At 51.9% G+C, this 11592-nt stretch overlaps 5 protein-coding genes across 5 annotated transcripts; 3 read left to right on the top strand and 2 right to left on the bottom strand.

Moving 5' to 3' along the window:
- Positions 1-91: 91 nt before the first annotated feature.
- ACET3X_002042 (uncharacterized protein) lies at positions 92-919 on the top strand. The gene is made up of 2 exons (XM_069447401.1): positions 92-358; positions 443-919. The coding sequence occupies exons 1-2, from the start codon at positions 167-169 to the stop codon at positions 653-655; spliced, it is 405 nt and encodes a 134-aa protein (XP_069312284.1). The 5' UTR covers positions 92-166; the 3' UTR covers positions 656-919.
- Positions 920-3046: 2127 nt separating this feature from the next.
- ACET3X_002041 (uncharacterized protein) lies at positions 3047-4729 on the bottom strand. The gene is made up of 4 exons (XM_069447400.1): positions 4416-4729; positions 4095-4365; positions 3979-4044; positions 3047-3930 (listed from the first exon to the last, which is right to left on the bottom strand). The coding sequence occupies exons 1-4, from the start codon at positions 4679-4681 to the stop codon at positions 3079-3081; spliced, it is 1455 nt and encodes a 484-aa protein (XP_069312283.1). The 5' UTR covers positions 4682-4729; the 3' UTR covers positions 3047-3078.
- Positions 4730-5995: 1266 nt separating this feature from the next.
- On the top strand, positions 5996-7045 carry ACET3X_002040 (uncharacterized protein; the record flags this gene model as incomplete). Its single annotated transcript, XM_069447399.1, has 2 exons — positions 5996-6267; positions 6316-7045. The coding sequence occupies 2 exons, from the start codon at positions 5996-5998 to the stop codon at positions 7043-7045; spliced, it is 1002 nt and encodes a 333-aa protein (XP_069312282.1).
- Positions 7046-7741: 696 nt separating this feature from the next.
- ACET3X_002039 (uncharacterized protein) lies at positions 7742-8307 on the bottom strand (the record flags this gene model as incomplete). Its single annotated transcript, XM_069447398.1, has 2 exons — positions 7742-7990; positions 8128-8307. 2 exons carry the CDS (start codon positions 8305-8307, stop codon positions 7742-7744), a joined length of 429 nt encoding a protein of 142 aa, XP_069312281.1.
- A 119-nt stretch (positions 8308-8426) lies between these two features.
- On the top strand, positions 8427-10766 carry ACET3X_002038 (uncharacterized protein; the record flags this gene model as incomplete). Its single annotated transcript, XM_069447397.1, has 4 exons — positions 8427-9325; positions 10161-10417; positions 10472-10593; positions 10650-10766. The coding sequence occupies 4 exons, from the start codon at positions 8427-8429 to the stop codon at positions 10764-10766; spliced, it is 1395 nt and encodes a 464-aa protein (XP_069312280.1).
- Positions 10767-11592: the final 826 nt, after the last annotated feature.

Below are 11592 nucleotides of genomic sequence, written 5' to 3'. Positions count from 1 at the left end.
GTTGGTTGAAAAGATAATTGTGGCGGTGCGACAATCTCAACTTTGAAAGTTCGCACTTTTTTGTCGCACGGACCACTCCACCTCCGCCCCAAACTCCGCAACCTCGTCGAGGACGGATGTCGTCGCATCGCCCGCCACAGCCAAAGCACACGATCGAGTCGCCGCCATGAGACCCACTCTCGCTCTCCAGGGCAATCTGCGGCGCCTGCCGCTCTCGCCCAAGCAAGCGGGCAAGGAATACTACAAGGGAAACCGCGTGGGCTCCATGGGCACGATCAACAGATTCGGAAACTTCACACCAGACTGGAGCAAGATACGGACATTTGTATACCCGATCCACGGCACCAAGAACAGCGAGGTGCGTACCATTCTCAGAGCCTAGGGAGACTGTGGCGGAATGGCATGATACTGGAAGCACAATAGAGACTAACGTCCCACACAGTTGACACCCTTTGTCGACGCTAGCCTAGAAAAAGTATGGGAAATCGAGGCCGGAAAACTTGAAAACTACGAGAAGCGGTTTACGGGTGAGGACTACCTGAGGGCATGGAAGATGGCTGGCGGACATGACATTGTGGACACGGGGAGTGGTGGTGCTGAGACGGGAAGAAATATACCGACGCCGTTTGAGGAGAGGCCTGCGACGAAGTCATGATAAGGGCGGACGACAAGAAGAGGAAGTTTGCGATAGACGCGGTACTAAGCCGATGATGGGATGACATCAAGAGCATTTGGACCAGGACATTGGTCCGTGGGGAGACCTGGTGCTGTATTGCCATGGACATAAGCATAGCAAGGCGTTCGGCATGCATGATGATGCTGAGCGGCATAAGAGGTTTCGAGAAAGAGACGGCGCATAGACTTCGCCAGGCAACTTATGATGTTGTATATACTGTACATTATTTTGGGTATCACATGCTCCCATTCATTCATAACACATGCCAACCTCCCGTTCCCTTTTCTCTTACCACTCAGCCCTCCCTCCTAACCGCAAAAAAATAGTTCCCCCACCCCTCACTCCCCGCGACTTCCTTCCACCCCAGCCCCGGCACATACACCGTGCCCATGACCTTGACACTCCCCCAGCCAGGCTGTTTCGCAAACCAAGCTCTGAGTTCATCCTCGTTAACGTACTTGCTCCACTCATGCGTCCCCTTGGGCACAATCCCTAATATATCCTCAGCCACAACATTCGTCACAACCCAGCTCGTCCACGTCCTCGCAATCGTACTCATAACCAGCCAACCCCCCGGCTTCACCTGCGGTAAAACGTGCTCCAAGAACGGCCCAGGCGCATTAACATGCTCGATAACTTCAAACAGCGTAACAACATCAAACCCCTCCGCCGGCGACGCAGGCCGCGGCAACTCCTCAATCGACGTATTCACGTACGTCAATTTTCCTGGCGATGTCAAGATGGGATCGCGCCGTTTGTGTGCTTCGGCGATAGCCAGGACCTGGGGTGTGGGATCGATGGCGGTAACAGATGAAGTCGTAGGCAGACGTGCAGCGGATTCGGCGAAGATGCCACCGCCGCAGCCAATGTCTAGATATCGGAGTTTTTCGTGTGGGACGGGGGCGGAGGTGGAAGAGCGGCACTGCGAGATGAAGGTGTGGCGGAGCGGGTTCATGAGGTGGAGGAGGCGGGAGGGGCCGTGGGGGTCCCACCATGATGACGCGAGGGCATTGAAGTGCGATACTTCTGTTGGGTCGACTGTGGAAGTGGAATGTGGCGTGGGGTTGTGGTGTCGTGATGCGGTGGTGGTTAAGCTTCGTGACGGTGGTGGTGGTGGTGGTGGTATCCGGAATGGCGGCCTTCTGGCTGCTACATGGCTGTTTGGGAGTTGTGAGAGGCTTCTTTGTATCGAGCGTAATGCTCTGGTTGGGTTTTGTGGCTTCATCACGGCAATTGACGTTTGGGTTGGTGTTCGTGCTGGGGAGACGCGGCGCAATGTTGATGTCACCAAAAGTTTGGATCTGCAGCCGAGGCCGTCCTGTGCTCTTAGTCATCTCATCCGTACTCCAACACACGCTCCTCCTCATCCACCAACACCACACCAACATGGTCAACTATGGTATTCTCGTGCATGTTTGCACGCTGTATTTACTAATCTCGAGGTAAACCTACACTGCTACCGTACAGCTTCATTCGAGGGCACTTTTGCCGTGTTGGGCAACGGTGCCCGTTAGAAGCGGTCTAGCTCTCTCATAGTTTACAGTATATCCTTGAACCAGTATCTCTTAGCGCAAAGACATCATCAAATCGCCGTACAATCGCGCCGCCATATCAAGCACGATAGGGTTCAAAGTTATTTACCTCCGAGGGTATCTCAACAGGCTATCCCAGAAGAGACTGGCTCCGGAATCAGCAAGTAATAAGTACTTTTGAAAAGTTAGTTACACTTCATTATAACTAAGTAATTACCCCCTAGGCCTTAGAGACGGCGTACACCTGTTCGCCTCTATTAGTCGCAGTAACACTCAATAACGGCTATCAAAGACCCCTCGATCGATGTCTTTTCTATAGGAATTATATATTCATTTCCCTAACCAAATATGAATTGCCGGGTTGCTATCGATTCGTTGCTCTGTCCACATGCCTCCTCCACAACCAGCTTCATCTCCGTAGACCAATACGAACGCTTTTATCAGACTCTCGCTGCAGCAACGTATGCAGATATCATTGATTCCTTGACATCCAGGCTTCCTCTCACGACCTCCGTTGAATTTGCACGAACCTAGACCATGCATCTTCATAGGACTTCTCTGGTTACTGGTTCTGGTTCCCATCAACGAAAAGCACCCATCCAAGTCCTTTGAGCGTTGGATTAAGCCTAGAGTTGAGCGTTGAGTTGAGCGTATAGTTGAGCGTAAATGTAGCCGAGCGGAACGATAAATTACACCACCATAATACGGGCACGAACGCACGAACCCACGGGAATGAGAGCGCTGCTTCCTTCGCCGAATGGTATTTTGAGTCAATTTTAGATAAGCCAGCAATGGATCTGAATCGATTACTTCCATATGAATCTTTCTTCATCACATATCCGTCTAGCTAGATTCAGAATATAATCATCATCATCCAATATTCGAGCTCCATCGACCTCTGGTCCGCAGCCATGCTCCATACTGGTAAAACAGAAAGGGGATGGGAATCATCAAGACTGCAAAGCCCGCGAAACAACTGCTTGCCGGTCCAGTGCCCAAATTCCCATACAGTGGAATGACAACGGCTGGGAAGCAGGACGCCAGAATACTCCGAAGAAAAGTATTGGCCGCGATGGCAGACGCTCCCCAGCGCTGGAATGTATCGACGAGATAGTTGAGCGCGGATTGAAATATCGTGTAGTAGCCAAAGCCAACAAAGAATGCGCCCGTACAAGGGATCATCCAATGGAAATGTGGGTGCGATGTCCAGCCGATTAAAAACAAGCCGCCTGCAAAGACGAACGACCCGACCATCATAGGTGGCAGACGTGCCTCTGGAATGGCTTTGTGGTCACCTTGGGAAGCCAGACGTCGGTTGTAAAACACAACCTGATTCAACACATTGAGTGCAGACCCTAACAGAATGCCGAGCAAGAGAGCAAGGAACGGCAAGGATCCGACTAGTGGGTTCCAGCCGCGATCTTGTTGAAAGATGATCGGAAATGATGCGAGAGAGGCGTAGAAGACGCCATAGATGAAGGAGGCGTATAATGCGATGAGACCGCAGATCGGCGTGAACAGCATCTGCCACGGACGAACACCAAACTTGTGCAAAAGTCCAGAGAAGGTAATATTCAGCTCCTCATACTCTGCATGGAGTCCCCAGTCCCCAGTCTCGAAGCGCAGACGCCGGGCTTTTGATACGAGCAAGCGAGGGGCGTACGATTCATCGACGAATGCCACGTCGAGGATGACGGTGAGTAGCTGGATGATGCCGGTGATCTTGGGAACGTTAGTGATGATGCCGTCCTCGGTAACAGAAACACTCACGTATTCGGTCCACCTCCACGACACGCCGCGAACCACAATGGCGCCCCCGACGATCGGCGCAAGTACCTAGCCAACCAGTCAGTCTGTTCTCATCACATAAGAAGGTCATCGCTTACAGGGCCAGCGGCGACAGCCAATGCGTACCCCACGATGGCATTTCCTCGCTGCGAAGAGTCCCAAATGTCTGCGAAGACGCCACCTGTGCAGGTGATTGGTGCAGCGCCGAAGAAGCCGCAAAAGAAGCGGGTGATGATAATGGATTGGATATCTTTGGAGGCGCCGGTCGCAAATGAGAAGAGAGCGGATATGAAGCAGGGTGCGACTGTCGGCCATTTCCTGCCGTAGACTTCAGAAAGAGGGGCCCATACCAGAGGCCCGAAGCCGAAACTACCACGATCGTGAGCGCGGGACGACGTTCGAAACGTCAATTGACCTACCCAAGCAGCAGGACGCTAGTTCCTAGTACGGCAATTTCGTTGGAGACTTGAAAGTCGTGCGCAACAATCTCGTTGGCCGGCGAGTATGCCGCACTCGCCCATGTCGAGCCGAGCGTCGTGAGTCCGTACAGAAACGTGTTCAGTGACTTCTTTGCAAAAGACCAATTCTGCGGATTATATATATCGTCCGGACCGTCGAAGTCGACTCGGTCGCCGTTGGTAGTGCCGGATGCTCGTTCCAGGTCCAGTTGGATTTGCATTTGCATGATGCAGCAGGCGGCAGACGTTGTTCGGTTGACGGCAAAGGAAAGAGGCAGACCGGTGGAGGGTGTGGTCAAGTTCCGGGTTGCGCGTTATGAACGCTGGGAATTGCGCCACTGCAGCTCCATCAAAGATGGGTAAGAGCAACGCCATCGCGTAGCACGGGAATAAGCGTATTTCCCTATACTGCAGGCGCTGTCTGGTGAGCGACGCAATCAGTAAACCAACAATGAAAGAGGCCGCTGACTGCGTCATACCGCCTTGATCGTCGTCCAAACGGTTGGTGGGCACGGGATGGCGTGCCGAGGAGTGCGGCACGGGAATGGCGTGCCGAGGACTGCGGCGCGGCACAGCCCGATGTGCTTCCCCATGTGCCCCAATTATCGTCCAGGAACTCCTATCCACACCTTCCCCTTGCCTGATTCCTACAACACAGCTGCTGTTCGTCCTAGACTTCAACCGAGGTTCTGCCGGTTAGATCGGAGTTAGTCCCCGTTTTGTACAATAGTGTTGCTACATCTAAGGGGATAAGCAGAGCTGAAAGTACAGGTTACGCTATTAAGTCAATGCTACTTTAATGCTAGCGATACGGGTAGATTCTCTTATGGGCCTAAGTGGCGGTTAATCAGGACGTTGAGTTTCTCCGGTTGGATGTACGAAGTTGCCGCAGACCATATGCCATATAAAGGCAACTTACGTAAGGCATCCCTCGCTCGTATCCAGTTGACCTGAAGCACGTCTACAGCTCGAAGCGAGCCGAGATCTTCACCACTGCATCAAATATCACGACAGCTCGCACAGAATTTATGGACCAGCTACCGACTCCGCAACCAGAGATCGGTACGGAGTTCACTACTGCCTCTGCATTCCGTAAGGATCCCGTCTTGTCCCGTATTGCAATGACCCGACGTTATATCATTGGCACGCCTGATCAAAAGGCTGACGAGGCCTGCTCTTGTTCGGCCATCGCCGAGTCCGGTAGACCTGTGGTGGTCTTACGTGCCACTGAATATGTCGTACCTTGGATCCCGCTTCTTACGAGACAGGAAAGTGCCCGACAAGAGTATGCTGACTCCACGGCTGAGATCTCGATGAGTGCGGAGACAGATATGATTTCGGCCAGCATGCTGTCATAGAAACGTAACGGTCTTCAGGGGAATAGAAAGCAGAGAATTCTTTGATCAGGTATAAATTAAGTCCCAGCCCCTCGCTAAAAGCTCTCGCCAGACAAGCACTTCATCACTGCTTCAAATCACGGACTGCAGTTCTCCAACTGTTCAGACGCCTCTCAACCACACCCACAATATATTCTGCTCACCATGTCTCAATCTATTGCTCAAGAGCAGAGCAATCTCAAGGTTGCTTATCTTGAAACAATCGACTTTGCCAAACTGCTCGCCCACGAGGAGCACGAAGTTGCCAAGTTGATATCCGCTTGTACAACGGCCGGCTTTTTCTACGTCGACCTTCAGGGCCAGAGTAGCCGTGGCCTCCTCGAAGATGAGGATAGTATGTACAAGGTCATGGAAGAATTCTTCGATCAGCCGCTCGACACAAAAATGCAGGATGATCGTGGAACTCACAAGCATGGGTAAGTCAGTCTTGCAAAGCCCGAATCGTGTGCTAACCGATTATCCAGATACAAGCCTGCTGGTGTATTTGCCGGAGTAAAAGCCTATACAAGGGATAACTACGAGACTCTCAAGGTCGCACGCGACGAGATGGGCGCAAAGTCCCCGGTCCTACCGTCCACCGTGAAGAAGCACCCGCGCCTTTTCGATGACTTCATCTCAAAATCACACCTGGTCACCATGACCATAATGCACTCTTTATCGAATGCCCTCGGTGCCGACCCCGCCAACCGTCTTGAGCAACACCACCGCGACGAAGCCGACTCAAACACGACTCTCGTCCTTCTCCGTTACCCCAAGAACCTGTCCTCTACCTGCGTTGGCCACAACCAACACACAGACATTGGCTCTCTCACCCTCCTGTTTAGCAAACAGTGGGGACTTCAGCTTGTGAGCCCCGAGACGCAAGAATGGGAGTGGGTAGCGCCCCGCCCAGGACACGCCATCATCAATGTGGGCGATTCGCTGCGCTTCTTGGCCGATAAGAGGCTGGCGTCTTGCATGCATCGTGTCGTTCCGACTCCCGAGACGGCGACGCAGAATCGCTACTCGATTGCGTACTTTCTGCGCCCGGAGAACGATATCGAGTATAAGGATCCGGAGGGCAAGCCTATTTCAGCGAAGGAGTGGCACGATAACAAGTACAAGACGTTTGCGGACTCTCATGAGAAACAGGCTATGAACAGCATTCTTATGGGTGGGATGGATCGTCCTGCGAGAACGGGTATCACCGTTTAGATGTGATGGAAGTATTCTATTTGGCGGCCGTAACAACATTGCCATACGGCATCGTGGGACGTCATTTCCTGCCGCCGCTCCATCCAATCATACCTATAGAAGGCGAAGACGTTAGAACCTGTCTAATAAAAGACAATGAATTTCCAATCTACTTTCACTTCACGTTTGTACTTTAATGCTAGCTGTGACACTAAGCGGGTCTATGTTGGGAAGAAAACAGCGTAGATAGCAGATGCATCTAGTAGGGTAGGTAAGGAAGACTACAGTAGCACTGCGTAGGTAGAGAAGCTAAAGGGAGAGTGTCAGGCCGAGCTGACGATATATACTATCCTGCACCATGATCAGTAGTTCACTGTTCATACGTACCTTTTGGGTTGCATAGCGTAGTGGTGCAGGGCTGCGTTCTGACAGAGAGCGCCTAGAGTAACTAATACTAATATATATTCTACTTTAGTATACTTAAAAATAATCTTCTTCTATTTGTTATCCAATATTATAGATACTATTTTAAAGAGTTTACTAAGAGCTATTTCAGAATAAATACCTTCTTTAGAAAATAGCTTTAGTTATTAAAGTATAGAGAATTAATCACTAAGATATTCTAGTTATTACTAGGTAAGAGATAATAAGGCTTTCTATCTACCTAGCTATTCAAACAATAAACGTGCTGGTAATACTATTTCTTGCCCAAAACAACTATCTAGGCCAGCCCGCGTTGTCCATAGCACGGTACTTTTCCACCAAAGCCTCCTTGAGGCTATCGCGCTGCATCAACCGCGCATTCCATTCATAGCAACGAGGAAACTTCTCCTTCCACTCTTTCTCGAAATTCTCGCTGACGTTGCGCATCAACTTGTCGGCCAGGACCAGGTGAAACGGTATGTACATGAGATCGGCGTAAGTGCACTTGTCTCCTACGAGGTATGGCTTGCCGGTCTTGGTCAACTGTCTCTCTATGACGCCAAGGACCCAGCGTGTCATGTTTCCGTAGTGTTCGTGAACGGAGGAAAGGTCTTGATCGTTGTGGAATTATGTTGCAATTAACCTGGTGTTTCCACGATCAAATGGCTGGTGGCGCTTACCATTGTGAAGTACGCCTTTTGGCCGAGGAAAAGATCATGGCCCGCGATCTGGTAGTCTTTCCAGTTCTTTTGATGGTATTTTTCGGGAAAGGTGGTGTACTTCAGCTTGGCGTCATGGTCGTAGAGGTCTTCGATGTATTCGACAATGGTTCCGGACTGTAAGTACCAGCTGTCAGCCATGCCAAAACCTTCCTGTCAGCCGACTTCTACTCAAAAACGGGTTGAGCCGCATGGTGCTCTTTCGATCTCTCACTTCACCTGCTTCCAATTGAATCATTCTCTCAACATTACACTTCAACATGCCCTCTGCACTCGCCAAACTCAACGAAGGCGTATGGGGTGATTATCTTGAGGCTCAACAAGGCCGTCTTGATGCTCTGCCCGACGTCGAGCAGCTGACACCGCGCGTGATCCGGATCATGGGCGGCAATGCTGGCTTGATGCGTCTCCAAGGAACGAACACGTACCTCGTGGGCACCGGAAAGCAGCGCTTGCTCGTAGACATCGGACAAGGTTCTCGCCAGTGGATCGACAGTCTCATCGGCGTGCTAGAAGACTTGGACGTGGAGATATCTCACGTCCTTCTCACGCATTGGCACAGCGACCACACTGGAGGCGTTCTCGATCTCATCTCCCGAAGGCCCGACTACGCTGGCCGGATCTATAAGAACGACCCGGACTGTAGCCAACATCCGATCCAGCATGGTCAGATCTTTAAGGTCGACGGCGCAACGGTTCGGGCCGTCTTCACGCCCGGTCATGCTCATGACCACATGTGCTTCTTTTTCGAGGAAGAGAACGCCCTGTTCACGGGAGACAACGTCCTAGGGCAGGGTCAAAGCGTGTTCGAGGACTTGGGGCTCTTCACGCAGAGCCTGGCTGATATGGCGGCTTTGCAGTGTGGAATCGGCTACCCAGGCCACGGATGCGTCATTATCGACCTTCCACGTAAGATAAAAGAATGCGTTCGTCAGAAAGAGGCCCGTGAGCGTCAAATCTGGATCACTTTGGAAGGTAACAAGGCTCGCGTCGGCAACAAAGGCAGCCTTTCTCTTCCGGACCTTGTACGAGACATGTACGGCAGTCTGCCCCCCGATGTGTCCGAGCTCGTTATCCAGCCCAGCGTGCTAGCGACGTTGCACAAGATGGCGGAAGACCGGAAAGTGGGATTCGAGATCAATAATGGAACCCAGCTTTGGTTCGTGCGCGAAAGGAAGCGCCCGCAGCGAGGGCATATGGGGGTCCGGAACGGGAGTGGGTTGCGTTCGAGGGTGACTAGTCTTGCATCTTGATGTGGTCGGCGCCGATGCGGGTTGTGGCAGATAGGGTACAACGCACATTACCAGTGGCAGAGTTAGATTGAATTTGCATTAGTTGCAGTATGCCGAATAGTCTACGTGCAGTTTGTACCAGTAGTAGGCCCGAAGTTCGCGTCAGGTAGGGCATACAAAGCCGAGAGGCAGTAGCTCGCACCGTGTTCGTATTCGCTTTTTTTCCATACACCTACCCATGCGGCTCAATTTGTAGCATCATAATGCCGAGCTGGGGTAAGCGAGTATGATGCAGAGCTTGCGAAGCCGCAAGGTCGGTGCTCTTGTTCCATGACTGAGGTCGCGACAGCTGTTGTTGAGGAGCTGTCTTGTATATTGAGAGCGAAGGAATCGATGACGTCCCTTTGTCGTGTGCGGGTGATACGTTCATCAAGCTTATGTCAGTAGGAGTTGATGCACCCGGAAATGCACAATCACGCAGTTGCTGAGCAGCAGATGATGCTAGCGATGTCTTGCAGTGGGAGTCGAAGCTCATTGATCATCAAGGATGGAAGCCGAGAGGAAGCAGCTTGCGCTTGGACCACCTCGGCCCGACTTTGCTTCCGGCGGCCGGACATTTCCACAGGAACACTTGCAAGGCCTCGTCCTTGTGCGCAGAGACTACCATGTCTTTTTCACGTCTATTCCCTAGTGACGAATCAGGAGTAATGGAAACTGATATAAAACGAAGACAAAGATCCGGTTTGTTTTTACAGATGAAAGCTTTGGTGCAATCATGTTCTCCAAGACCATCCTAGCTGCGACGTTCACGACGCTAGCCTTCTTAACCCCGTCTGTCGTCGCGGATGCAGACGCTGCATCCTGGCTAATAGGCATTGATGTCGCCCATGGGATCAAGGAAAACATCAAAGAGTTATACCGCGCTGTGGATGACCCCAAGGGAAGCCTCGATGTTGCAGCCACGTTTACGCCTAACGGCTCGTTCTTGGAGAATGGCATGACGTTCGAGGGACATGCAGGTCAGTTTGTCCCTGGCCATACCCACGACGAACGCTGACACACCACCCCCACAGAGATCTCAGCAGCCATTGCAGGCGCATACAACACCACGTATCTGAGGCAAAACCACACCATCATTGAAGTATATGCAATCCGTAGCCCTGGCCTAGACCTTATGCTGCGCGGCAACTCAAAAGTCTGATGTTCCCTCCCCGCTCTTCTGTTTGCCTCACTTGCTTACACTGCACATAGTCTGAGACGTTCAACGGGACGATCCGTGAACAAGATTTCATCGCGTGGGTGACGACTAACAATATGAGTCTCGCCGAGGGGAACCCCAAGATTGAGCGTTTGGAAGTTTTCCATTAGAGAGGCTGGGCTGCAGGGGTTCGTGGTCCTAAGCGAAGCCACAGCCGAGGGTGAAAGCAAGGGAGATGCGGTGTAGATACAGGGACGAGACGTATGATAGTTCTTACAAGCAGAAAAAGCACCAATGCAATCTTCCAGTGTTGATGATAGTTTCTCATCGCATTCATCGCGTCGTGTGCTCGAGTTTGGGAACACTACACCGCCGTCTGGTTCTGACCTGCGCTGACGTCACTACCCGCCCGTCGCCGACGAGGTTACTGGTCGTTGTGCAACTAATACTGCAACGTCTCTCCAACTTCCCACAACTACGAGTTCACATCGCATTTTCCCTTTTCATCCATCCGAGGCCATGTTGACGCGTACTACTCCGTAATGGACACCACGTGCCTCGGTATCCTTGGCAACTTCCTCCGCGCTTTGGTATTCAGCAACATCCCCCATGCCTAGGCAACTTACCTTGGTAACGTGTCTGTGCGCGCAATGCCGCGTCGCTCGCCGTCGCGCGATAAACCTCACGCCCCAGCAGCCCCGAAGGAAACGTCTCTGTTCTCGTATTACCGCATCGCGCACGGCCACGGCATCGCCTTTAGCATCGGCGAACCAACTCCGACATGAGCGCTCTACTCACGGAACGAGGCGGGACGCAATCAGCGAGCGGCGTGAGAGATGCAACCGCCCAGAAGTGCATCTCTTCGGGATTGTGACTTCGGGTTACTTTCAGCAACATGTAAGCGGCACACGTCCCAAAGCGGATGTTGTTGTGTGCGCCCTTGAGTAGAGAGTGTATATCATATGGGTACGTTCACCCTTTGTAGCAGGCCTTCCA

The sequence above is a fragment of the Alternaria dauci genome, chromosome 1, assembly GCF_042100115.1.
Source record: "Alternaria dauci strain A2016 chromosome 1, whole genome shotgun sequence".
NCBI classification, from domain to species: Eukaryota; Fungi; Ascomycota; class Dothideomycetes; order Pleosporales; family Pleosporaceae; genus Alternaria; species Alternaria dauci.
Note: the sequence above shows the minus strand (reverse complement) of the source record. Positions and strands in the feature narration are given on the sequence as shown.

Coding starts and splice junctions, on each gene's coding strand:
- ACET3X_002042 (XM_069447401.1), top strand. CDS start 167: ATGAGACCCACTCTCGCTCTCCAGGGCAATCTGCGGCGCCTGCCGCTC. Junction 359..442: donor ACGGCACCAAGAACAGCGAG/GTGCGTACCATT, acceptor CGTCCCACACAG/TTGACACCCTTTGTCGACGC.
- ACET3X_002041 (XM_069447400.1), bottom strand. CDS start 4,681: ATGCAAATGCAAATCCAACTGGACCTGGAACGAGCATCCGGCACTACC. Junction 4,366..4,415: donor ACTAGCGTCCTGCTGCTTGG/GTAGGTCAATTG, acceptor CGATCGTGGTAG/TTTCGGCTTCGGGCCTCTGG. Junction 4,045..4,094: donor TGGCTGTCGCCGCTGGCCCT/GTAAGCGATGAC, acceptor CTGGTTGGCTAG/GTACTTGCGCCGATCGTCGG.